The sequence below is a fragment of the Megascapheus bottae genome, chromosome 17 (assembly GCF_031878675.1).
Source record: "Megascapheus bottae isolate mThoBot1 chromosome 17, mThoBot2.hap1, whole genome shotgun sequence".
NCBI lineage: Eukaryota > Metazoa > Chordata > Mammalia > Rodentia > Geomyidae > Megascapheus > Megascapheus bottae.
Genome location: NC_143525.1, coordinates 25,767,166 through 25,791,780, shown reverse-complemented (window position 1 = coordinate 25,791,780; position 24,615 = coordinate 25,767,166). Strand labels below are relative to the sequence as shown.

At 53.0% G+C, this 24,615-nt stretch overlaps 2 protein-coding genes across 3 annotated transcripts; one reads left to right on the top strand and one right to left on the bottom strand.

Annotated features, from left to right (window-relative positions):
* Positions 1-11,279: 11,279 nt before the first annotated feature.
* Prcd (photoreceptor disc component) lies at positions 11,280-12,261 on the bottom strand. The gene is made up of 3 exons (XM_090351503.1): positions 12,188-12,261; positions 11,865-11,934; positions 11,280-11,390 (listed from the first exon to the last, which is right to left on the bottom strand). Exons 1-3 carry the CDS (start codon positions 12,259-12,261, stop codon positions 11,280-11,282), a joined length of 255 nt encoding a protein of 84 aa, XP_090207629.1.
* Positions 12,262-14,077: 1,816 nt separating this feature from the next.
* On the top strand, positions 14,078-24,581 carry Cygb (cytoglobin). Of its 2 annotated transcripts, none has more exons than XM_090350373.1 (4): positions 14,078-14,520; positions 20,678-20,909; positions 21,036-21,210; positions 23,399-24,581. In XM_090350373.1, exons 1-3 carry the CDS (start codon positions 14,378-14,380, stop codon positions 21,201-21,203), a joined length of 543 nt encoding a protein of 180 aa, XP_090206499.1. In that variant the 5' UTR covers positions 14,078-14,377; the 3' UTR covers positions 21,204-21,210; positions 23,399-24,581. The 2 variants fall into 2 exon arrangements, with proteins under 2 accessions (XP_090206499.1, XP_090206498.1); XM_090350372.1 differs by having other exon boundaries at positions 14,079-14,520; positions 21,036-21,199.
* The last annotated feature ends 34 nt before the right edge of the window (positions 24,582-24,615 follow it).

Genomic DNA, 24,615 nt, shown 5'->3' with positions numbered 1-24,615 from the left:
CTCAGCTCAAGCCCCAGGGCTGGCAACAAAAAATAAATAAATAAAAAATAAAGGATATATATATGTATGCCTCCAGATCCTTATAGCTTCTGAGGTGCCTTATCTTATCTGTGCTGTCTCTTTCTGGTACTAACTAAACATGTAGATTTCACAGTTGCGGCCTTTAAATACTCCACTTAGCTTTCCCTAGCTTGAAGGAATTCCTTTGTTGATAGCTACCTCTAGGACTGTCAGTTTCAATAAAGGATCTTCAGCCTAGGACCCAGAGGCTCATGTCTGTAATCCTTGCTACTCCAGAGGCTGGGATCTAAGGATCACAGTTCAAAGCCAGCATGGGCAAGAAAGTCTGTGAGACTTAACTCAAATGAACCAGCAGAAAATCAGGACTGGTGCTGTACCTCAAGTGGTAGAGCACTAGCCTTGAGCGGAAGAGCTCAAGGACAGCACCCAGGCCCGCCCAGGCCCAGACTTCAAGCCTTACAACCAAGATAAAATAAAAAATAGGCCGGGAATGTGGCTTAGTGGTAAAGTGCTTGTCTAGCATGCATGAAGCCCTGGGTTCTATTCCTCAGTACCACATAAACAGAAAAAGCCGGAAGTGGTCCTGTGGTTCAAGTGGTAGAGTGCTAGCCTTGAGCAAAAGAAGCACAGGAACAGTGCCCAGGCCCTGAGTTCAAGCCCTAGGACTGGCCAAAATAATAAATAATTTTTCAGTGTGCAGCACTCCTCTGTTTCTGCTTGTCTGGGTATAACAATGGAATGTGTCCTATGAGCAGTGGCTCATAGTTTCAGCGATAAGCAGTGTGTACTTTCAAAGAAAGCTTATTTATCTTGGCTGTACAAGTCTGTAATCCTAGCACAGAGGATGTAGCAGAGGCAGGAAGATCAGGAGATGAAGACATATTTCAGCACTAGAATGCTTGCCTGAATGTGTAAGGCCTTAAATTTGATCCTCAGCACTGCAAAAATACATGAGGGCCAGGAATTTGGCCTAGTGGTAGAGTGCTTGCCTAGCATGCACAGAGGCCCGGGTTCAATTCCTCAGTACCACATACATAGAAAAAGCCGGAAGTGGTGCAGACATTCAAGTGGTAGAGCTCTAGCCTTGAGAAAGTCCAAGGACAGTGCTCACGCCCTGAGCTCAAGCCCAGGACTGGCAAAAAAAAAAAAAAAATTCCTTATTAAGTCAGATGTTAGTGTCAGAAACATCTTAAATGATATCAGCATGTCCCTTTTCTATATAGTCATAATTCCCTGGAAGAATTCATGACAAAGTGCAGAAATGACTTGCTGTGTACAAGCTATCTTTCTGAAATGACAGCTATGTCCGTATATAGTGCTTCCTTTTGTCCATGGCCCTGCTCATGTTATCGTCCACCTCATCTTCACAACAGCCTGTCATTGTCTCCCAATTCGTAGCTCAAGAAGCCCAAGTAGGGGGCTGGGAGTTTGGCCTAGTGGTAGAGTGCTTGCCTAGCATGCACGAAGACCCGGGTTCGATTCCTTGGTACCACATACTTAGAAAAATGCCAGAAGTGGTGCTGAGGCTCAAGTGGTAGAGTTCTAGCCTTGAGAATAATCCAAGGACAGTGCTCAGGCCTTGAGCTTAAGCCCAAAACTGGCAAAAAAAAAAAAAAAAAGCCCAAGTATAGAAAGGTTAAAGGAATCATTGAGATCTAGAGTCAGACAATCCAGCCCAAAGCCAATGGTCCCAACCAGTGCTGTAGTTCTGATGTTGACTGTCCACCAAAGGCCTATGCATGGAGGGCTGGGGTCCGTGACTGGTGCTACCAAGAGGTAGCGGAACCTTTTGCAGGTATGGCTTAGTGGGAGGTCTTTAGGTCATTGGGCCACGCAACTTTGAAAGAGCTTTTGGAGCCTCAGCCTCTTCCACTTCTTTGCTTCCTGGCTCATAAGGTGAGAATCATGGTTCAAAGCCAGCCCAGGCAGGAAAGTTCCTGAACACCAGAAGTGGTGCTGTGGCTCCAAGTGATAGAGTACTAGCCTTGAACAAAAGAGATGAAGTACAGCGCCCAGGCTCTGAGTTCAAGCCCCACCACTGACAAAGTGAATCCTTCAGAACCATGAACCAAGCTAAAACTTTTCTCTTTACAAATTGTCTTATATTTTTTGTTACAATAATAGAAACCTTACTAACATAACCACTGTGCTGGTTTCCTCAAAAGTCCATTTTGAAAAACTGAGATAATTGATTTTTTTCTTCTATACTATGGAATTCTGGAGTAGGAATGTGCTCATATATATCCTGTTTGTGGAGAACGAATGACCTTGGAGTTGTGGGCTTACAGGTAGTGGTTCAGAAGGGGAGGCAGGTATTTCACATGTCTGCTCTGCAAAACTGCTACCTCCAGTAAAAAAAAATCCATATGAACATGAATCTTGGAAAAAAAGCTCCACTTCTGATTTTGTGTGTATGTGTGTGATTCACTGGAGAAAAGAGTCTCATGGCCTTTTCTACCCAGGAGGGCTTTAACTTCAGTCTTCAGATTTCAGCTTTTTGAGTAGCTTAGATTATAAGTATGAGCCCCCAGCCTAGCATGACACCTTTCTGTGGTGGGTGGTTTAGCACAATCCCTGCAACCACACCAGCCAGAAGCAGAGTCCCAGCTTGCTGCCACTTTGTACAAATGGCTTTACCTGTCTTTCAGTCTCCTCATTCTCATCTGTAAAATGAGGAGCTGACGAGCAGTCAAACCTCCCAGGACTGTTTTCAGACTGTGCAGTGCATGGCAAAAAGTAAGCAGTGTACCAATGGGAGCCCTTGTTCACACTGATTTCTAATTCCCACCCCCCAAGTTGTTTGTTGTTTTGTTTGTGCCAATACTGATCTTTGAACTCACGGCCTAGGTGCTGTCCCTTAGCTTTTACACCGAAGGCTCTACCACTTGAGCCAAGTAACACTTCTAGCTTTTTCTGAATGGCTTACTAGAGATGTGTCTCATGGACTTTGCTGCCTGGGCTGCTTTGAACCACTATCCTCGGATCTCAGTCTCCTGAGATGTGAGCCACCTGTATGGGTTTCTTTAATGGTCTGTGCTTTCTGGATACCATTGAAAGGTGCTTTCTTTCTCTTTGTTTTATTCAGGGATTCTGGTATGATGGAGTCTCAGTGTCTCCTCCTCACCCACGTGGCTGTCTCCCCTCTGAGCAGAGGCAGGTACCTGTTTCTCTTTCTCCTGGGGTCATTCTCCTGTGTGCTGCTCACATCAAGCGTCTGTCTCCTATAATTCTCAGTTTCTGACTGCTAGGTATTTTTTTAACCAGTCCTGGGACTTGAACCAGTCCTGGGAACTTGAGCACTGTCTTTGGGTTTTCTCAAAGGCTACCACTTGAGCCATAGCCCCAATTGCTGCTTTTTCTGTGTATGTGGTACCAAGGAATCAAACCTGGGTCTTCGTGCATGCTAGACAAGCACTCTACCACGAGGCCACACTCTTGGCCTAGAAGGTTTTCTTAATCCATTTTTATGTCCTTGCACATGGACACTCCATAAGTGGTTGTCACATGGACAGGGCTTCATCAGCACCTCCGGACGTAATCCATTTTAGTCTTGCTGGAAGAAAATCTCTTGGGTCCCTGGAGATAATCTGGTGCACCACTTCATTTTACCAGACCAACTGTTTCCTGTGGAGGTCATTAGTCTCTTCCATCTCAGTCCATGCAGGTTGTTGAGCGGGGAAACTGAGGGCCAAAGAGTAGAAGATCACATGAGCAAGTAACTCTTGACTGGCCAAGCCCAGTACCTGACACAGCATTTGTCATGATAGTCTCCCCTTCCTCCCCTCTCCATATTCATTCTTGCAAACCAGCAATCAAATAAATACTTTTCTTTTATTGTCTCATTTGCTTTTCTGAGGTAGGGTTATACTGTGTAGATTAGGCTGGCCTCAAATAAGTGATCCTCCTGTCTCAGCCTCCTGACTTCCAAGCCACTGTGTCTGGCTCATTCACTTCTTTGAATACTTAGTTCACATGACTTCTGTCTCTGAATATAATATTGTGTGTGAGTGAGTGAGTGTATGTGTGTGTGTGTGTTTCTCGTGGAAACAGGACTGGCAGTGCCCACCCTGGCTCCATATACTCTCAGAAAATCTTTTTCTTTTTGTTCTTAAACATTTTTAAGCTACTTTCTGATCGTAATCCCCACTAGGGGGCGCCTGTATCCTTCCAAGACAGTCCGTGGTCCTTGCAGACCAGGACTAGTTTCTAACCGTGGATCCCTCTGGAAGCTACCTCCTTGGGCTCTGCACCCTTCCCCCTGCAGACACAAACACATCAGAACAGCCTTCCTCCTCTCCAGCTGGCTGTTGGCCTTTCCTCACCCCAGGGTCCTGCCCCTGACAGAGGAAGGCAACAGAGTGGCAGTGACGGTGACTGAGAGTGAAAGCCTTGCTATCTGTCATCCCTTGCGCCACGGGCTGTCCCTTCCTCCTGAGTGGCACTGATGCATGCAAGGAGGCAGTGCTCCTCACTGGCTTTCAGGACCACAGTCGGCTGGCCTTGACTGAGTGTCCCCGATGAGAACAGTGGGGATGATTCCGGCTAGCCGCAAAGCCGGGGCGGGGCAGGCTCACAGTTCCCACTCCTGTAGCTCATACCTTGAATTTCCTCACAGCCATGGATGCCAGACTTGGGGCATCAGATTTCCCGGCTTCGCCCAGCTGTGAGAGTCCTTGAACAAGTCCCTGAACCTCTCTTGCTTTATTGGGTAAATGAGGATAAGGACAGTTCCTGCCTCATAAATGAGACAGTACTTATAAATAATGCACTGGGCACTGGGCCTAGCATGTAAGTATTTGGTACAGATTAGCCTTTATTAATAGTATTATTAATGTCATTATCATTGGATGAATGTAAGCTTCAGCATTACCATTCTGCCATTCTCCTTGTTCTGTGACTCATAAGGAAACATTACTCTCCTCTAGCTCAAGGCTTTGGCTTTTTCCTAGCAGTGAGCCCCCCGCCACACACACACAGAGGGCTACTGGGTCCTGAAGGACAAGTGGGGTACACTGCTCTTGGCTGTCTCAAATTAGACCCTTCTAGTCTTAGACCAGGGCCTCTGCAGCATGTACCTCACAGGATTGTCCCATGGCACATACTCCCCCAGATCCACATCTGTTATTGGGGGGGTGGGGACAGGACCAAAGCAGCTGTAGCAGCTGCTGCTGCCCGCCACCTAATTCATTCTCTGGTCATGTTCCAGTCTCTAGGAGAGACTGGCAGTGATCCGGAGTGGCAGCCACGGAGGCAGCAGACAGCAGCACCTCCTGCTCCGGCTGCTGCCCTTGCCGGCCCGCCTCGCAGCTCAGCTGGGCGGCAGCCCAGCCTTTTCCTTGTCACTCATCCTCTCCTCTCACCAGCCTAGTATTAGCATTCAGATGAGGGGGAAGCATCGGGACAGCCAGCGCCTGGCTTCTCCAGCAGCTAAGATTCACCAGGGAAGCACCGCTAACTAGAGAGAGGTGTTCAGGACAAGGCCCTCCTCGAAACTTACACACTAGTGGGTATCTGAAGCCGCCCTGTTGGTCCTCTCTGACCCAAGCCTGCTGGGTGTTCTCGCCCGGCCCAGCAGACCTGGTCTTCTGCCTTCATTTGTTTCAGATTTTCCCACTATGGTGTATGTGGAAAGAAGGGGCAGGGAGGACCTTGGGTGAGGAGGGAGCACACCATCTGCTCTCAGTCGACCATTGTGCAGTAAATTTGCATTTCCCACCGGGCTCCTCACGTAGAGCGGATGGAGCACTTCCAGGCGTGCTAGCACTTTCCACACAGGACCCACCCCTCACAACACCTCAGACAGGTAGCTATCCAACTACTGTCTCCATCTCATACGTAGAATAACAGATTCAGGGACACGCCATAACCTTCCCAAGGTCACCGAGGTGGCAGCAACGTCAAGATTCAGATGAGGGGCTCTGAGTCTGGACTCTGTTATTACATAAAAGCCTGCACCCCAGGCTAGCAGCAGCCCAGCTCTTCACCTCCACCCTGCCTCTCCAGCTGCCCCTAGCTTCCTGTCTACCAGGCTTCCTAGCATCTCTGCTCCATTTCCAAGTAGTGACTCTTGGGGTGGAAAAATGGGAAAGGAAAGGACTCGGCCTCCATATGAAATCATGCCAGGATTTAAGTGACCCCCCCCTTCAAAGGCCCCTCAAGCCCACCTTTACAGTCACCCTGTGGTGGGAGCTAGCAGCCAAGGAAGGGCGCCTGGGTCCTGGGATCCTTCTGGAGAAGTGTTCTCCGCAAAGCTGCAAATGTGCAGATTCTGCAGAGAGCCCAGGGGTGGGAGAGGCCCTGGGAATCAGCCGAGCGTGGGCTGGGTGTGGGGGGGAGGTGTAAACACAATCTGCTCCCTCCAAAGCCAGCCTGCTCCTTAGGGTAGAGAGCCCCCCCAGCCCACATGGCACCCCAGCTGCCAGAGCCCAGGCAACCCTCAAGCCCAGGCAGGCACATTGCCCCCCCCCACCTCTAGCAACCCCTTTCTTCTCTCCATCCCACCCTTCATCTGGAATGGCTGTAGTGGGGAGCCACTTTCTCCTGCATGGGAGCTGTCTGTACAGGACTGCTGCCCCAGAGAAGTGCCTCTGGGCTAGGAGCAGGTCTGGCCTGGTGCTGCTCCATGACCTTGGCCTGACAGTTCCTCAGACCATTAGAAGGAGGCGGGCAACTCAGAAATGGCAGAGAGCCGAGGAGGCAGCTCAGATGAGATGACAGGAACATGGAAAGCAGATTAAAGAATGAATGCAAAGTGGGGTCCCATGAGCAGTGCCGCTCTGGCCCTCGTCTGACAGCTCCATCACCAGAAAGGTTCATGCCTTCCCCGAGAGAGAAAGACAGGCTGACAGGAGCTGAGGCAGGTGGCCACGGCTCTCCTGGATGGGCTCAGATGGGTGCTCAGCTCTGGTGGATTCCTTCCCCTGGCACGACCTTCCCCTGCCTCCTCCCTGCCCTACTTTGAGAGGCTCCCACAGGGCTCCACCCCTGCAGGCTGCGGCCTCCTCCCCTGCCTCCGAGTGGGTTCCCTTAGCTCTTCTCCTCCACCTTGGATGTGGAGAGGCACTGGGTGCTGCTGACTACAGCACCAAGGACAAGAGCTAACCAGGCAGAGCTGGCACTGCTGGGCCAGCAGTGGGGGTGCTGGATGGGGAAGAGAGATGAGTGTGGAGAGCAGGGTGAAGATTAATGATTGGGAGACAGTTAGGAGCAGCTGCCTGCAGGGTCTGTGCCTGGATCTGGGAACAGAAACGGAAATCTGCTTTTATCTCTGCTCAGGATCAGGCAAGACTGTAAAGAGAAATGGCAGAGCAGCTGGGGGCAAAGGAAGCTGCCACTTCACTGACAAAAACAAGTGCCATGCTTCTTCCCACACACAACTGCCCCTTTAGAACACACACATACACACAGACACACACAGACACACACACACAGAGCACATCGGGAGAACAAGCTGGTGGCTCCTCTCCTCCAGCTGCAGGCAGACATGTCACAGACACAAGTGGCCTTCCTTATTGATAATTTCAACAAAGCCGCCAACAACAGGGGACTGAGAGAGGCAAATGCTGCAAGAACGGATGCCACCCTGGCAAACACCAGCACAGCTCCAGAGCACACGGAATAGTTCCTAAGTGAACGAGCACAGGTGGCTGGGTCAACAGAAGCCCTTTTCCATCATGCCCTTGCAAGCTGGGCTGGGCTCGAGAGCATCAGGTGGAGCCTTGGGCTCCTCACTTCATAGCTAGGTGGTACTGGCAAGCCGTTTGGCCTAACTGCTTTCTCATTCCTGAGGTGTGGGTATTACGGCCAGGTACAAGTGGCTCATGCCCGTCATCCTAGCTACTCAGGAGACTGCGATCTGAGCATCAACTTTCAAAGCCATCCCAAGCAGCAAAGTCTGTGGAGACTTTTTTTTTTCCCCTTTTGGGCCAGTCCTGGGACTGAAACTCAGGGCCTGTCCTTGGGTACTGTCCTTGGGCTTTCTCAAGGCTAGCTCTCTACCACTTGAGCCACAGCACCACTTCCAGCCTTTTATGTATATTTGGTACCCAGGAATTGAACCCAGGACTTCATGCATGCTAGGCAAGCACTCTACCACTAGTCCAAACTCCCAGCCCCTATGAGACTCTTTTCTCCAATTAACCACCAAAAAGCCAGAAGTGAAACTGTGGGTTCAGTCTTAAGCAAAAAAAGGACAGTGCCCAAGTCCTGAATACCATCACACATTAAAAAAAATGAAATGTGGGTCTCCATGGGTTACAGGGAGGATTGAATCCCACAATGAATGGAAACCAATCTGTTTCGTTGACCAGGAAACCTGTCTATTGGCTATCCTTTGGTTCTGGATCCTCTCATTCCCTGCTTACTCCTTCTTCTTTTCTAGTCTGCTGGGCTACTGCTGTAGTTAAGCCTGGAGACCCCAGAAAGCCCCTTTCTCTGCACCTTCTCCAGCTCAGCAGTCAGAGGAGACAGAGGAACACAGGGAAGGCACTCAGGAGCTCTGAGCGTCTCCCTTCTTCCTGTCAGCCCCAGCTGGGCTTTGCTCTGGAGCCCCACGGCCAAGGTCTGTCCAGAGGTTGAAGACCCCTAGCTTTTCAACTACTGCTGCTCCCATTCTTCTTACTGCTGCTCCTGGTCCTGCGACATCCTTCTGGGCTAGGAGGTGAAACAAAGCCAAAACAGATGGCACTTGCTCCTATGTCCAAGGAGCTCCTATGTCTAAGAGCTCCCCCTTAGAAGTCTCCAGCACTGCCCTGAGGCCCCAGTACAACCACCACCTCATCCCCAAGTCTGGAAAGTGTGTCAGGACCACACTTTGCCACTAGTTTTTAGGAAGCTCAAGACAAGAACTGAATGAATGAGTCCAGCCTCATGCTCAGCCTTCACCCTGACCATAGGAACTTGGAAGTGGCCTGTTCTCTCCTAGCTCCATGGCTAGGCCTTGTCTTTCTTCCTCTGTGTCCCCAGCCCTGCTCTCTACCCATCTGGGCCCCTGGCCCCATCCTACCTTCCTGTTCCAGCCAATCCCAGGTCCTGGAGCCGAGCCAGTCCTGGAGAGCTGAAGACTCACTTCAAAGGCTCTTTCTCTCTAGACAGAGGAAAGCACTGAAGTTGGAAGATGGAAGGACATGAAGGTTCTGTATTTCTGCTCTCTTCTTCCTCCTATCCCCCCCCCCCCACCTTAGGAATATGTAAGAACCGCTAGAAAGCCAGGCATGGTGGCTCACACCTGTAATCCTAACTACTCAGGAGGCAGAGATCTGAGGATTATGGTTCAAAGCCAGCCCGGCACTGAAGTCCAGGAGACTCTTATCTCCAGTTAATCATTTGAAAACTGAAGAGGCGATGTGGCTTAAGGGATAGCCTTGAGCTGAAGAGCTCAAGGACAATGCCGAGGCCCAGAGTTCAAGCCTACAACAGATTAAAAAAAAAAAAAAGAAACACTAGAATTCATGACTGTGAGGTTGGGGAACAGAAACCTCATCCCTGAGCCACCTAGCTAGCCCTCTGTGGCAGCTCCCCTCTATACTTGGATCCTCTCTGTCAAACCAATCTTTGCAGGAAACTGGATCCCAAAGAGTTAACAGACAACTGCTGCCTCTGGCTTAGGCACATCAAGCTAGGCCTGGCTAGCTAGAAGGGGCTTTCCTCTCCTACCAGGGAGGGTTACCTATTTAGGTGAACTAGGATAACTAGAAGTTAGGGGACCTCACATTAAATTGTCCTGTCCCTAAGTTTTCTCAACTCTTAACAAGTGACTTAAAAACACATATCCTGGGGCCAGAGGCATAGCCTAGTGATAGCATGCTCGCCTATCATGCACAAAGCCCTGGGTTCAATTCCCTGGGACTACATACACAGAAAAGGCCAGGAGTGGTGCTGTGGCTCAAGTGGCAAAGTGCTAGCCTTGAACAAAAAGTGTCCAAGGACAGTGCCCAGGCCCTGAGTTCAAGTCCTAGGACTGGAAAAAAAATGAAAACAAAAACAAAACAAACCTCTGAGGTGGTTGAGACTTCACAGTGAGTTACTATGTGAGAAACGGGGAGAGGGGGGAGAGAAATGCACTCACCAAGAATAAAACAGGCAGTTAGCACTTACTAAACAGTTACTCTGTGCCTTCCTCTAAATCTCAAAGCCACTCTGTTATCAACCGTAGTCCACAAGAAATAAAATGGGACTCAGAGCCAATGACTCACATCTGTAATCCTAACTATACAGGAGGCTGAGAGCTGAGGATCCAAGTGAAGAGACTGGTGCAGAAGAGTCCATGAAACTCTGTCTCCCAGATAACCAGCTAAAAGCAGGACTAGAGGCATGGCTTGAGGGATAAGTAGAACAGAACACCAGATGTGAACAAGAAAGTTGAGTGAGTGTACATGGCCCTGAGTTCAAACCTCTGTACTGCCAAGAACTTAAATGGAAAAAAAAAAGACAAAATGCCTACATAATTTGTCCAAACTCTCTCATAAAAAGGGAAACTTGGGCCAGACACTGGTGGCTCATACCTGTAGCCCTAGCTACTCAAGCTGAGATCTAAGGATCTCTAATAAACCACCAGGAAACTGGAAGTGGCGCTATGGCTCAAAGTGATAGAGTGCTAGCTTTGAGCTGAAGAGCTCAGGGATAGTGCCCAGGTCCTGAGTTCAAGCCCCACAAGCCAAAAAAAAAAAAAAAAAAAAAAAAAAAAAAAGAGGGGAACTGGGATTTAAAATCTGGCAACCAAATAATAGTGAAGACTGGTGATCATGGAATTGTCTTCTACTGGAGAAGTCCAGTGGTGATCCTTTCATGTGCCAGCCTGTTCAATTCATAGAAGCAGTCAGCCACTCTATGGCTAGTTCAACTAGTGGTGGCCTTAGGAAGGTGGGGGGGAGGGACAGAAATGCCTCTGCCTCCTACATGTGTCCAGGGCTTCCTATTGGGCCACACTCCGGCCTAGTCCTTTAGCTTCTATAACTTGAGCCACACATCCACTTCTAACTTTAAATTTTTCTTTTGGGGCGGGGTGATTAATTGGAGATAAGGACTTTCCTGCCTAGATTGGGTTTGAACTCAGCTCTCAGACTTCTGAGTAGAATTACAGATATGAGCCACTAGCACCTGGCTAAGAATATCTTTATACCTAGAAAACTTAGCAGACACTGTGTGACTTTTTTCAATGTTTTGATAAAGGGGCCTGGGCTCCCCAGTTACCAGAGGGCATTGGTTAGCAAATGACATCTACAAATGCCCACAAGTTTGCCCCCAAAGACCACATGGCTTCAGCCTAGGGAAGAGTTAACTTTGTGGCCACTGGAGACAGTGTCCTGCCCGCAGGGGCTGCCCAGCCAATGGCACTCGGTGCTGGTGATGTCATGCGCCTCCTGCGCCTTCTATTGGGGAGTGGACAGCAAATAGGGCAGGAGGCTCAGGCGGTGGAGCCCAGGCAGTTGGGGACGGAGGTAGGCAGAGGGGGGAGGGAAGGACAAGAACAGAAACGCACAGCAACACAAGAGCTGCTTCTACTGCCTCCTCTCTACTTCCCTGCGCCCTCCTACAGGAGTGCCTCCTGGGGACCCCCCACACACACTCACATTCGGAGAAGCAAAGCTGTCAGCCGGAGAAGGGGGGCTCAGGAGCTTCCATTCCTACCTGGTGAAAAATATTACCTAGCCTGCCTGCCATACAATGACTGGGTGACTAGGTTGAGGGCCAGGATATGGTGCACACATGTACTAGATCACACACACACATGCACACGCACGTGTGTATGCACACACACACACACACACACACACACACACACACACACACACAGAGTGATAGCTTCCTCCCCCCACCCCTGACCCTTTTCTCCTTCACCTGACCAAGGAAGAAGGCTGGAGGTCTGTGTCCAAGCTGCTGCCCATAACTGCAGCATCAGCTCGGCTGGGCTCCCTGTGGGAGGAAAGAGCAGGCAGGAAGAGCTGTGGCCAGGGCAGGGGCTTCCCACCGTAATGCCGCATTGGGTTGTGGGGCTGGAGGCTGCAGCCTAGGGCCCCCTACTCTGAGAGTGAACCTCTCCAGTTTCCCTTCAAATCCCCTTGTCCACCAGCGCAGCCGGACGTCCTGGCAGCCCCTGCCCATCTTCCTGCCCTGGCTGATTTCCTCCCACCTCCCAGCCCAATCCATAACACAGGCAGTTTCTCACGGTTGGACCCGGTTGGCAAATCGGCGACGCCAGAGCATGGCCAAAGTGCTGAGCAGGAAGAGGGTGGTACACATGGTTCAGCTGCCCCATCCCCTCAGGCCCAGTCTTCCCACAAGGGCACAGGCAGGCGAGGGGCCAGGATGGCCCCAGACAGCTCTTGCCTCTCCTGAGGCTCCTGCTTCAAGGATGGATTAAGAGGTGCTCAAGCTGATTAGGGGTTCAGCAGTCCTGACCTTGTGGAGACTGATTAGCCTCTGGGACCCAAGATCTCCTTTGTAGCCAAGACCTAGACTGTGGATCTGATTTCTGATGGTGCCCGGGCCTTGCCCACAGTGAGAGGCATACGGTGGGTGGTGGCCTGGGGCCATGAAGGGCACCTGCAGAGCCCCAGTAGCAAGTATCGGAAGCTTTAGGCAGGAATCAGGGCGTCTGAAAATACAGGTGCTCTGAGGGCGGTTCCCTGCCGGCTGCTGGGGCAACTGAGGTTAAGAGGCAGTGGAACAAAGATGTCACCCATGGCATCGCGGGAAAAGGGGAAGAAAGGGGAAAAACGTGGATGATGAAGCCCAAAGACAAAGGAAGCCAGAAAGTGAAAAGCTGGCTCAGCTCCATCTTCTGGACATCCCTTCCTGAACTTTTCTGATTCAACAGCTCCTTGGCAGAGAGAGCCTGAGGAAGAGGGGGGGGGGGGGGAGAGAGAGAGAAAGGACAGCATTTAAGTATGCATTCACCGAATAGGGATGAATTATAAATTTTATCTTATATAACCATATTATGTAATTTATATATAAATGATAAACTTAAGAATTATATACTAGATTACTGTAGGAATTGCATCCTTCCACTGTAAGACATAAAATCTGAGATGAACAGCAACAGAAAGATTTCTCTTTGTCTCTGCATCCTGGGTAGATCTCTTGGGCAGTTACTTTGGGGAAGTTTCTCCACCGGCTGAGTTTAGTGCCAGCAGAGATAAGATCTGTGATGTAAGCCCCTGCTTCCCCTCACTCCCACGGCCCCTCTCCCCACAGGACCCACAGAAGGCATACATTTTTCCTTCCCTAACTGGGGTGCGAGGCAGTGTCAGAGGCCTTCTGTCCTGCAATCTCATCAAGCACCTGAACCCTGAGCTCCAGGAAAGGCCCTGGGCTGGCTCTGGGCTGGTTCTTGCTGCTTCCCTTGGCTCTGCACTTGGAAACTGGGATTGGAAGCTGAAAGATCAAAGTTGAAGAGTGGCCCCGAGGCAATGCTCGGGACAAGTCTAGAGCAGGATGAGGATTATTCCTAAGGAGCCCTTGGGAGAGCCGGAGACACCCCGACTGTAGTGTGACAGCGGGGTCGGATTCTACGGGCCTGCACCCGGAATCCGGGACCCCGAGACTGAGCGCAGATGGAGACTTGGGTGGTGACTGAGATGTCCCCGAAGTCCTGCGTCTTCCAGAACACTTCCCGGGCCCCAGGTCTCCGCCTCGGCAGCTTCTGGGAGCGGCGCCTCGGCTCCGCAGCTGGGAGGCGCGGGAGCCCCGTTCCGCCGGCGGCGGGGATCGGCTTGGCCCCCTTCCCCTCTGGCGGATGTCCGGGAATGCTTGACTCAGTCTGTTCCCGGCCGTGTGCGCGGTGCACGGACGGACGGACCGCGCGCGCAGGGACCCAGCCCCGCGTCCCGAGCCGGCCGGGGCTCGCGTGACCCCCCGGAGACCCGCGCGAGGCCCCCGGAGACCCGCGCGCGCCCGAGCCACACCCACCCGCCCCTCCCGCCGGCCGCGCCGCCCCGCCCCGCCTTCACCTTGCCGGGACGCCCCGCCCACACTGAGCTGGGGGTTTGGGGCGCGCTTATTTATTTATTTTTGAACATTCATCCAACAGACCACATCCCCGCCCCTCGTCGCGGCCCCCGCCCCCTGCACATATAGCCTTGCGCACGCACGGCCGCGCACACAGACACGGACACACACTCGGCGCGCACACTCGCGGGGCCGCGCGCGCGCGCGCGCGCACACACACACACACACACACACACACACACTCACACACTCGCACACCCGGCGCGCACACGCGCTCCTTTGCCTCCCTCCCGCGCTCGGCCCCTCGCCCGCCCTCCGCGCACACAGCCGACCCCGCGCCCCGGCTCCCCGCGCCCCTCCGAGCCGAGCCGAGCCGAGCCGGGCCGGGCCGGGCTTGGAGCCGCTCATGGCGAAAGTGCCCGGCGAGATGGAGATTGAGCGCAGGGAGCGGAGCGAGGAGCTGTCCGAGGCGGAGAGGAAGGCGGTGCAGGCGACGTGGGCCCGGCTGTATGCCAACTGCGAGGACGTGGGGGTGGCCATCCTGGTGAGGTAGGTGTCGCCCCGGCCCGTGGGCCCAGGGCAGGGACGGCGGCAGCGGCTCACGGCAGAGGCGGGCTCGGCCCGGATCCGAGCTCTGGAGCCGGCCACCTCTCCGGCTGCGTCGGGGGTCGCATTGGGGTGAGTCCTTCCAGGCTCAAGGCTTGGGGCTCACCACGAACTAGAAAGCAGCTACCGGAGGGCACCCCGTCTCCCTCCCCTCCCTGGCCCCAGAGCTCACCCTGGCTCAGGACCCCAGGATTCCAGCCAGCCGGTCAGGCCAGATCCGGGGGGGTTCTTACATCACTGACAGGGGCTCTCATTTTTAGAGAGGTGAGGAAACAGACTCTGCCAAAAAGGGGCTCAAAGAACAGCAGTCTCCCTTCCAGTCTAACTTAGCTGCTGAGCAAAGAGCAGAAGAGATCGGGGGCAGAGTGAGGTCTAGCTCTCTCATGGCCCTTTCCTGCCTCGAGGGGTCATCCAGAAGACCAGGCGATGCACAGGTGAGTTCCATAATGGGAAGGAGAGAAACTTCAGGAAACAACGCCCTGTCCTGGGACTCCTTGGCTAAGGAGGAAACCGAGGGCCTCTGGCTTGAGGCTCATTCAGGCACTAATGTCCCCTAGGGCACCCCACCCAGGCCCCTGGGGTGCCCACTCCAGCTAAAGACCAACTACACGTGCTGGATGTGGGGTGCAGGAGGAGAGGCTGGGGCTCACTTCCTCAGCCTCTGTCCCAAGTGCAAGGAAGCTGGCAAATCTGGGGCTGATCAAGGGGGCCTGAGGGTGCAAGCATGGGGAGAAACTTCCCTGTGGAAGGGCTGCTACCACATGTCTGCCTCTAGTCCTGGACCAGCCTCTGATTTCCTTCTCCCTTCTTCCTTCTGCCTCCCCCCAAACCTGAACTCAGCATGGATGGGCCAGGATTCCAACTGAGAAACAGATTTGAGAGAAAAGAGTAAGACGCTCTCTGGGAGACTTGCTGAGGAAGGGGTGATAGGGAGTGAAGAGGTGGACTGGGACCTCAAAGCCTGAGACATTCAGGATGCGTTTGGCATTCCCACAAGCCCACAGACGCTGCTCTGTGTCAGCCTGTACCGCCCTCTGGGCTCGGATGCATCTGGGGGCACACATGGGTCACCAAGGAAATGAGGCAGCCGCCACAGAACCTTGAGATTTACCCTTTGCCAGTGAGGGGGATCCTGGGAATGGTGGGAAGGGAGTGGGTGGATCCTCTAGGGGAAGGCTGACTCTTGGGTCTGGGTTCTCTGAATGATTTTCTTTCTCCATCCTTTTCTGGTGGACCATTCCTACCAGGTCTGGCTGGGGGAGGCATTTATCAATCTTTCAAGTGCTTAGACCAAGAAGAATCAATGAATCAAAGCAGTGGCACTCACCTCTGGCTTTCTAATATCCTGACACCACCCCTGGTCAACCGGAGCCTGCTCAGGCCAACCTGGGCCAACCCTATCTCAGCCATACCCTGCTAGCTCCCCTGGCCACTGACTTCTCCTTGTCTTCTTCTGCTCTCTGCCTTGTGGCCTGTCTGGTGATAGGGGGTAAGGACAGGACCCATTAGCTCCTAATGGCCTCCCGGATCCCCAGATTCTATGTAGTCTAGACTTATCCTAGCTCCCCCCACACAGCATGTCCACCAGCCCAGAGTCTAGCCTTCTGACCATCACCACTACCCTGTGGACCTGCTGAGAAAGAGGAGGCAGGGCTCTTTCATCCTCCACCTTGGGAAGTGAGTGTTCCAGGCGGTAGGGAAGGAGGAGCTAATATGGGCCCAGGCAGACCCCACACCACTACTCCCTGCCAGGAAGGAGTCTGAGACACACCTCAACCCATCCTCCCTCCTGGTTGTAACTGCTGATACCTTCCCCCTCACACTCAGACAAGACTATTTCAGGCTCCTGGAAACCCAGATGTCTCTGGAAACTGAGAAACTCCCCATGGCTGGCTGCCTGGCTCCCTAGGCTTCTCCCTGGCAGCAGGATCCAGTCTGGGAGGGTCTGGAGGAAGCAGAGTGAAGCCAGGGTGATGGAGAGGGGCTGACAGGGCCGCTCCCCCCCCCACCCAGTCCCCCGGCTGAGAAGCACAGCTCTGGGATTGTCATTCTTGAGTCCCAACAAGGTGCTGGGTATTGAGGCAGCAGGCTTCCCTCACAGGCTCCTGCCCACCAGTAACTCCAGAGACTCTGGGAGAACCCATCAGAGCTTGGCTCCTTCGCGATCACTCGAGCAATGTGGGCATCAGGCCATAAGATGGGGATCCAGTGCCAACCTCAGGAGCCCATTTAGTAAGTGCTCAGCAGTGAGTCCTGTGACCATCCCAGTGGTGAAGTGGAACAGAATCCTGACTGCTCAGTTGTGGGGTGTGTGTGTGTGTGTGTGTACTGTGGTTTCAACACAAGGCCTGGGTGCTGTCCCTGAATTTTTTTCCTCATGACTACCAATTAAGCCAGTTTCTTGGTAGTTAATTGAAGAGAAGAGTCTCACAGTCTTTCCTGTCCAGGTTGACTTTGGATAGTGATCCTCAGATCTCAGCCTTCTGAGTAGGTGTGTGAGACACCGGGACCTGGCTAGGTTGAGGTAATTAAGAACAACAGGAAGGGCTGGGAGTTTGGCCTAGTGGTAGAGTACTTGCCTACCATGCACAAAGATCCGGGTTCAATTCCTCAGTACCACATACATAGAAAAAAATCCAGAAGTGGTGCTGAGGCTCAAGTGGTGGAGCTCTAGCCTTGAAAAAGTCCAAGGACAGTGCTCAGGCCCTGAGCTCAAGCCTAGGACTGGCAAAAAAAAAAAAGAGTAAAATAGTAAATCTGTTGTCTTGGTGGCAGTTTAAAAAGTCTTTAAAGAGGGACCAGGAGTTTGGCCTAGTGGTAGAGTGCTTGCCAAGCATGCGTGAAGACCTGGGTTCGATTCCTCAGTACTACATTCCTAGAAAAAAGCCAGAAGTGGTGCTGTGGTAGAGCTCTAGCCTTGAAAAAGCCCAAGGACAGTGCTCAGGCCCTGAGCCTACCAGGACTAGCAAAAACAAAACAAAACAAATAAACAAACAAAAAACAGTGAGAGATACTTTGCAAATCTGAACATATCCATTCAGCTCAGAAATCATTATTTGTAATCTAATTGTGACCCCCCCCCCAAAAAAAAAAGAAGTCTGAGGTGCTCACTTAAATCCAGATTGGATTTTTCCATTTTGGCAAATTTTTCCAATTTTCTCAGTAGACGAGTCTAGCACATTGGTAGACTTCCTCTGTCCTCGTGTGTCCACAGGAGTCCTCTAAGGCTCCTCCAGAACGTCAGCAAACAGGGAGGTCATGGAATGAGCCCACACTCACATCCAGCCTCCAGGAAGGGTCCTTCTTGTCTCCACATGGACTGTGCCCTGGCTACTGTGTGAACTTTGCCCAGCCAAAAGCAAGCAGCATGCCAGATGCTAGCCAGATGCCTGCTCTGCACCCGTTCAGCTCTCACATCTGAGCCCTGGCTAGAAGCACCGGCTCCACAGATTATCAGCTGGCTGCCGTTACAGTGGGAAAGGGGCAGCCAGACGAGCAGGAAGACCCAAAGGACAGGTCCAAGGCAGTCCATTGGGTGGTGACGCTTTGCTGGAGTCACACCATGTCTGCACGGGAGCCAGCCCCTGCAGAAGAGGAGGTGCCCATGTCACCACTCTGTATATCAGACTGTGAGGGAGGAGGCAAGGAAGGCCACATAGGTGGCACCAAAGGCTCTGAGGATACATCAGTGGTCCTGGCCAGCCCACCCAGTCAGGGAGGGACAGGTCTGCCTGGGGAGTGAGTCAGGAGGCATTCCACTGCATGGGAAGGAAGGCTGGCCAGGGGTTAGGGCGGCTTTTGAGCTGGGCCAGAGGTGACTCAGGGCTGGGGTCAAGTGGATGTGGATGTGGGTGAGAAATGAGTGGATAAGAAGCCTGGAAGGCTGAACCAAGTTTTGATTTGGACTCTGTGTGTGTGTGTGTGTGTGTGTGTGTGTGTGTGTGTGTGTGTGTGTGGCCTGGGCGCTGTCCCTGAGCTTTTTTTTTTTTTTGCTAACTCTCCACCACTTTGAGCCACAGCACCACTTCTGATTTATGAGTAGTTATTTAGAGATCAGAGTCTCACGGAGACTTTTCTGCCAAGGCTGGCTTCAAACCGCGATCCTTGGATCTCATCCTCCTGAGTAGCTAGGATGACAGGCCACAGGTGACAGGCACCAATTGCAACTTTAATTAACTCAACCAGTCAGTGTTTACTGCAGGCTGAGGAGATGAGCTGGTGGGGGTGGGGAGGACTGATTGAGCTTCTGTTTCATCTCTTCACTGGTTAAGTGACCTTAGGTAGGTCACCTGGCCTCCTAGGAAAGCTTTAACTTTACTGTAAGATGGAAATGCCTGTAATCCCAGCTACTCAGGAGACTGAGGCAGGAGGACTAAGAGTTAAGAGACCAACTGGGCAAAAAGTAGTGTGATCTTGTTTCAAAAACAAAACACAAGGGCTGGGGGTGAGGTTGAAGAGATTTAGTGCTTCTTGCCTAGCATGCTGGAAGTCTTGGGTTCAATTCTCAGTTCTGCCAAAAAAGAGAGAGAGACAGAGGGAAACAGAGACAGACAGAGAGAAAGAGAGAAAGACGAAGGGAAGGGAAGGGGGGAGGGAAGGGAAGGAGAGGGGAAAGGGAAAGTAAGGGAAGGGAAGGGAAGGAAAGGAGAGAGGGAGGGAAGGGAAGGGAGATTTACCAAGGCCTGCTTGTCTGGGGACACTGTGTTCAGCAGGACATGTAGTTTCTCATCTGTCTTCACAGCAACGTATGAGATAGGAACAGCAGGGCCCTTTTTGTGAATGACAATCTGAGGTTCAGCTAGGTTGAATAACAAATCAAGTGCAAATGTTGTATGGCTATAAACCACACTGAGACAGGAAGGATCTTTGTTGTCGTTGTCGGTCGGGTGACTTGAACTCCAGGTCTGGGCACGTCCCTGAGCTCTTCAGCTCAAGACTAGTGCTCTACCACTTGAGCCACAGCATCACGTCCAGTTTTCTGGTGGTTAATTGAAGATGAGTCTCACTTTCCTGCCCAGGCTGGCTTTGAACTGTGATCCTCAGATCTGAGTAGCTGGGATTATAGGTGTGAGCCACCAGTGCCTACTTTTTTTTTTTTTTTTGGCCAGTTCTGGGGCTTGAACTCAGGGCCTGCACACTGTTCTTAGATACTTTTTGCTCAGGGCTGGCACTCTGCCACTTGAGCCACAGCACCACTTCTGGCTTTTTCTGTGAATGTGGTTGGTACCAAGGAATTGAACCCAGGGCTTTGTGCATGTTACACAAGCACTCTAATTCTAGGTCAATCTCCCAGCCTCCCCCCCTTTTTTGATGCTGATCCCGAGACTTGAACCCAGGGCCTTCTCACTCTTAGCTTGTTCACTAAAGTTTAGCACTCTACCACTTGAGTCACATCTCCAATTGCAGCATTCTGCTGGTTAATTAGAAATGAAAGTCTTTTGGATTTGAGCCTCAGCTCAGTCTTCTGCAGAGCTGGGATTGCAGAAACCCAGCACCTGGTTTCCAGGAGACTCTTGTGAGCCCAGGAGTTCAAGGCCAGCCTGGGCAGCAGAGCAAGACACTGTCTGTAAAGGAAAAAGCAAACAAAAACCAGACAACTACCAAGAAAAACCCCACGAGTTGAATAACTGACCCACAATTCCAGAACCCAGGTTCTTGTGATCTCAGTGGAGACTAGAGCCAACCTGAAAGGGTGAATAAGGCTGAGAGAGAAGTCAAGACCAGGTTGAGACCTGGGAGAGGATGCGATGTCCTGCAGCTCAACCTGGCGGCACTGGCCAGTGGAGGCACATGGGTTTGAGAGGTAGGGTAGTGAAAAATAGTGAAAAGAATCCTTGGAGTGGCTGGGGATGTGGTAGAGTGCTTGCCTAGCATACATGAAGCCCTGGGTTTGGTTCCTCAGTACCACATACACAGGAGTGGCACTGTGGCTCCAGTGGTAGAGTGTTAGCCTTGAGCAAAAGAAGCTCAGGGACAGTGCCTGGGACCTGAGTTCAAGCCCAAAACTGGAGGGAAAAAGAATCATCAGGGTGAGGCTGGCTCCTGCTTTCCTCTCCTGGCCAGCCCCGCTTCTTCAGTGCCCCTCACCCTCTCTCACCAGGTTCTTTGTGAACTTCCCCTCGGCAAAGCAGTACTTCAGCCAGTTCAAACACATGGAGGAGCCCCTGGAGATGGAGCGAAGCCCTCAGCTGCGGAAGCATGCCTGCCGGGTCATGGGAGCCCTCAACACCGTGGTGGAGAATCTCCATGACCCTGACAAGGTGTCCTCTGTCCTGGCCCTGGTTGGCAAGGCCCACGCACTCAAGCACAAGGTGGAGCCAGTGTACTTCAAGGTAGGTAGCTGGACAGGCCCCACAGCCTGCTGGACTTCCCAGGCAGCCAGGGACCCCTGGGGTGAGGGGGGACAGAGGGAGGTGGGGCATCCAGGCGTTTAGTCCTCCTTCCTCCTTTTGCCCCAGATCCTCTCTGGGGTCATTCTGGAGGTGATCGCCGAGGAGTTTGCCAATGACTTCCCACCAGAGACACAGGGAGCCTGGGCCAAGCTTCGGGGCCTCATCTACAGCCACGTGACCGCTGCCTACAAGGAAGTGGGCTGGGTACAGCAGGTCCCCAACGCTGCCACGTGAGGAGGGGGTGAGGGCGGGCTGGGAAGCCCCCTGTTGTGTCCTTTCCCATCCCCTAGGCCTCCCATCTCTCTGGGGACCGGACCACCAGGGTAGAAAACTGGTAGGCTGGCTGACTTCAGAGCCTGACAAACTTTTAAGACTAAGCATCATTGGAGAAGTCCATGGGACTGGAGGCCAGCTCCTGCCCCAGCCCTTGCTTCCTCCCCAGGCAGAGCCATTCCTAGAGCAATGGAGGCTCCTGCCTGGCAGGAAGGCTCAGAGGCGGCCCAGGTCAGCTCCCACCACTTCCCCTGGGCCTTTAGTCATCTAATGCTGACCAGTGTCCCCGGCCACCCTCTGCCTCAGTGGAGCTGGGGCCAGGAGGATCACAAGGATGTGTACACACACATGCGTGCCAGGGTACATGGCTGTCACATGCCTGCTACCAGGGAGGTCGTTTGCACACTGACCTGAAGCCAGTTACAAGCTCTGGGGTCCTAGGAGGGTGGCCAGCCTCAGTTACCAGGGAAGCAGGCCCCCAGACACAGCAGCTGGGAACACTCGGCTCCCTGGGGCCCCCAAGGGTGGAGGCAGGGCTGGTGTAGGAAGGACAGGGCTTGCGGAGGCGGGAATGGGAGGCAGGGGTCAGCCAGCGGCTGGGACACACATAGTAGGGAAGTATTCCCAGCAGTTGCCCAGGAAAAGGCTGCTCTTCCTGGGCCCACCCCTCCCTTTGCCGGCCCAGGGAAGGAGGTCCCCCAGGGCAGGCGGTAGCCAGGACAGCCGGCCTTCCTGCCACTGACCCAACTGGTGGAGCTGCTGTCCCCTCCCCCCTCCCAGGAAAGCAGAGTTCCCAGGGCCGGCTGCAGCTGTGCAGATGTGCACAGCTGGGCCCTGGCCTGTCCCCAATGCAGACATGGATGGAAAGCAAGCAGAAGACTTTTACCTGCCAGAAGAAGGCACTGGGAAAGCTGGAGTTACCTACCCCTACCTCAGCCATCACCCCATGGGAGGGAAGACAGAAGAGGGGTACACTCTCCCTCCCACCCCTCCCCTCGGGCAGGCTTCCCTGCCCTGTGATGATTTTGTTTACAGCTGGGAGACAAGACTTCCTGCTTTTCGAGAAAAGGCTGTTTTACAAGGGCCTAGAGGGACTGGGGGGGGGAAGCTGGCGGGGTGAGCCCCAATGAATCAGAAACACATGGCTGTTGGCCCCCGCCCCCCACTTCTCCTGGACCTCAGGGACTTAGATCACCATGCCAAACCTCAAACATCAGGAAACCACCACCACACCCTTTGCCTTTCTACCCCGGGTGGACCAAATGGAGATAGGCAGCCTGTCATGGGGTTGTCCCCCACACCCCACATCCCAGAACCCTTTGCACTCAATGGGTGGGCTGGTGTTCCAGAGCTGTCTTAGAAGGTCCATCCAACTTCTCTTATCAGGGCTGTAGTACAGGCCAGACTCCAGTATTTACTCAGTCTCTGCTTCATGGTGTGTATCTCTGTGTGGGTGGAGGGGCTGTGGAGTAGGGGACCAAGAACAGGCAGCCAGTGAGTAACCACAAAGGGGCCCCCTGGGTGGCCAAGGGAGGGTCCTGACGTGAAGGGACAGAAAAGGATTTGTATAAAATACTTCTGTAGATTGTGTCACTCGATTCTGTCATGCAGGCGGGGAAAGCTGGCACCTCCACCTTTTAGGGGAACAGGTCTTGGATTCCGCAGTCTGCAGGGTGGCCTGAGGTCACACAGTGAGTTGTGGCAGACACCTTAGCTCTCACCTGTAATCCTAGGGATGCAGGAGGCTGAGATCTGAGGATGGCAGTTCAAAGTTAGCCAGGCAAGAAAGTCCATGAGACTCATTTCCAATTAACCACAAAAAAAAAAAAAAAAGGAAAAGAAAGAGCAGAAATGTAGCTGTGGCTCAAGTGGTAGAGCAGCAGGTTTGAACAATAAAGCTGAGGAACAGTGTCCAGGTGCTGACTTCAAGTCCCAGGGCTGGGGAGAGACAGACAGAGAGACAGAGAGACATAGGGAGACGGAGAGAGGGGGTTGAGAGGAGAGAGAGGAAAGAGGACATGAACTCGAGCCTAAGGGTTGCTACCATGCTGGGTGCCCTGCATCCCACCCCCAGGCCCCTCTCCCGGTGTCCCAGGGGCCTTGCTCTCCCTCTAGACCCCCATAACCTATGACTCCGTCTCCTATCTTGTCCACAGCCCACCCACCACGCTGCCCTCTTCCGGGCCATAGGACCCCTCCCAGCTACCCCCTCCCATGGCAGCACCTTGAGCAGAAGGCCAAGTTCTGAAGACCCTCCTTGACCCTCCATGTTGGGGTGCCAAGGAAGCTGGAGGAACCCCGAGTTGTCTTCCTGGAAGGAGGCCTGCGCTCCGCATGAGGCTCTGAGCTGCCGGGAGGCGGCGCTGGCTACCTGGATGTGGACCCCAGCTGGTGGGCAGACAGGCGGGTGGGGGGACCCTCCCGTCCTGCAGAGGGGTCCACTCTTAGCTTTTCTATTCACAGTGAGAGAGGGACCAAGCCAAGCGGCTGGCGGGAAGTGGAGTCTACAAGTCACTCTGGGAAAGAATCGGCCCACCAGCATGCTGGCCTCTGCCTCAGTATCTAGAGTTCCGCACACACATCTACCATAACTACAGATATATTCTATATACGATCGCTATAGAAATCTCTATACATATATATATATATACATACATAAATCTATCTATCACGTGTATCCGCAAGCTTGGAGGCCTTGCCTTCCCCCTCTGTGTGGGTGCGGTGGGGGGGGTCCTGGTTATGCCCTGGCGCTGACAGCTGAGTTCTATACAGGAGGAGAAAAATCATAGGACAAGCACCATATCAGGCTGGCTGGGCAGAAGAGTTGGGGTAACCCAGCTTGCAGGCCAAGTCCAGCCTACCCAAATCAGCTCCCTGCCCCCCCTCATTCCTGCCTTCTACCTCTAGGCAAAGAATGATTTAGCATTCCCACCCTTCCTTCCCCAAAGAGGCTGGGCTCATGGACTTGTCCTAGAACAGGCAAGGGCGAGGGCAGGCCCAGAGGCCCACAGTGCCCCCCCCACTGGATGACCATGTGTGTGTGTGGGTGCTGAGTTGGGAAGGCTGAAATGCCAGTCTCACTGCTCCCTGGCTGACAGCGCCAGGGTGAGTGCAGAGCCCGGGGCTCACCCCCTCTGCCCTCCTCTCCTCTCTACTCATCCACGTCAGCCTCCCTGGGGACCCCCCATGTGCACCCTTGGTCATATGATTGTCTTGAAGGAGGTTCTGCCTGCATCTCCTCCTGTCCCACCCTCCTGCAGCCCTCCTGTACACCTTTTGTAGTCTCAGATGTTTGTAACCAGACCCAGCTGTGTCATTAAACAGATCCGTCTTCGTGTACCCGAGTAGTCATTCCATGTCTCTCCTGCCACCT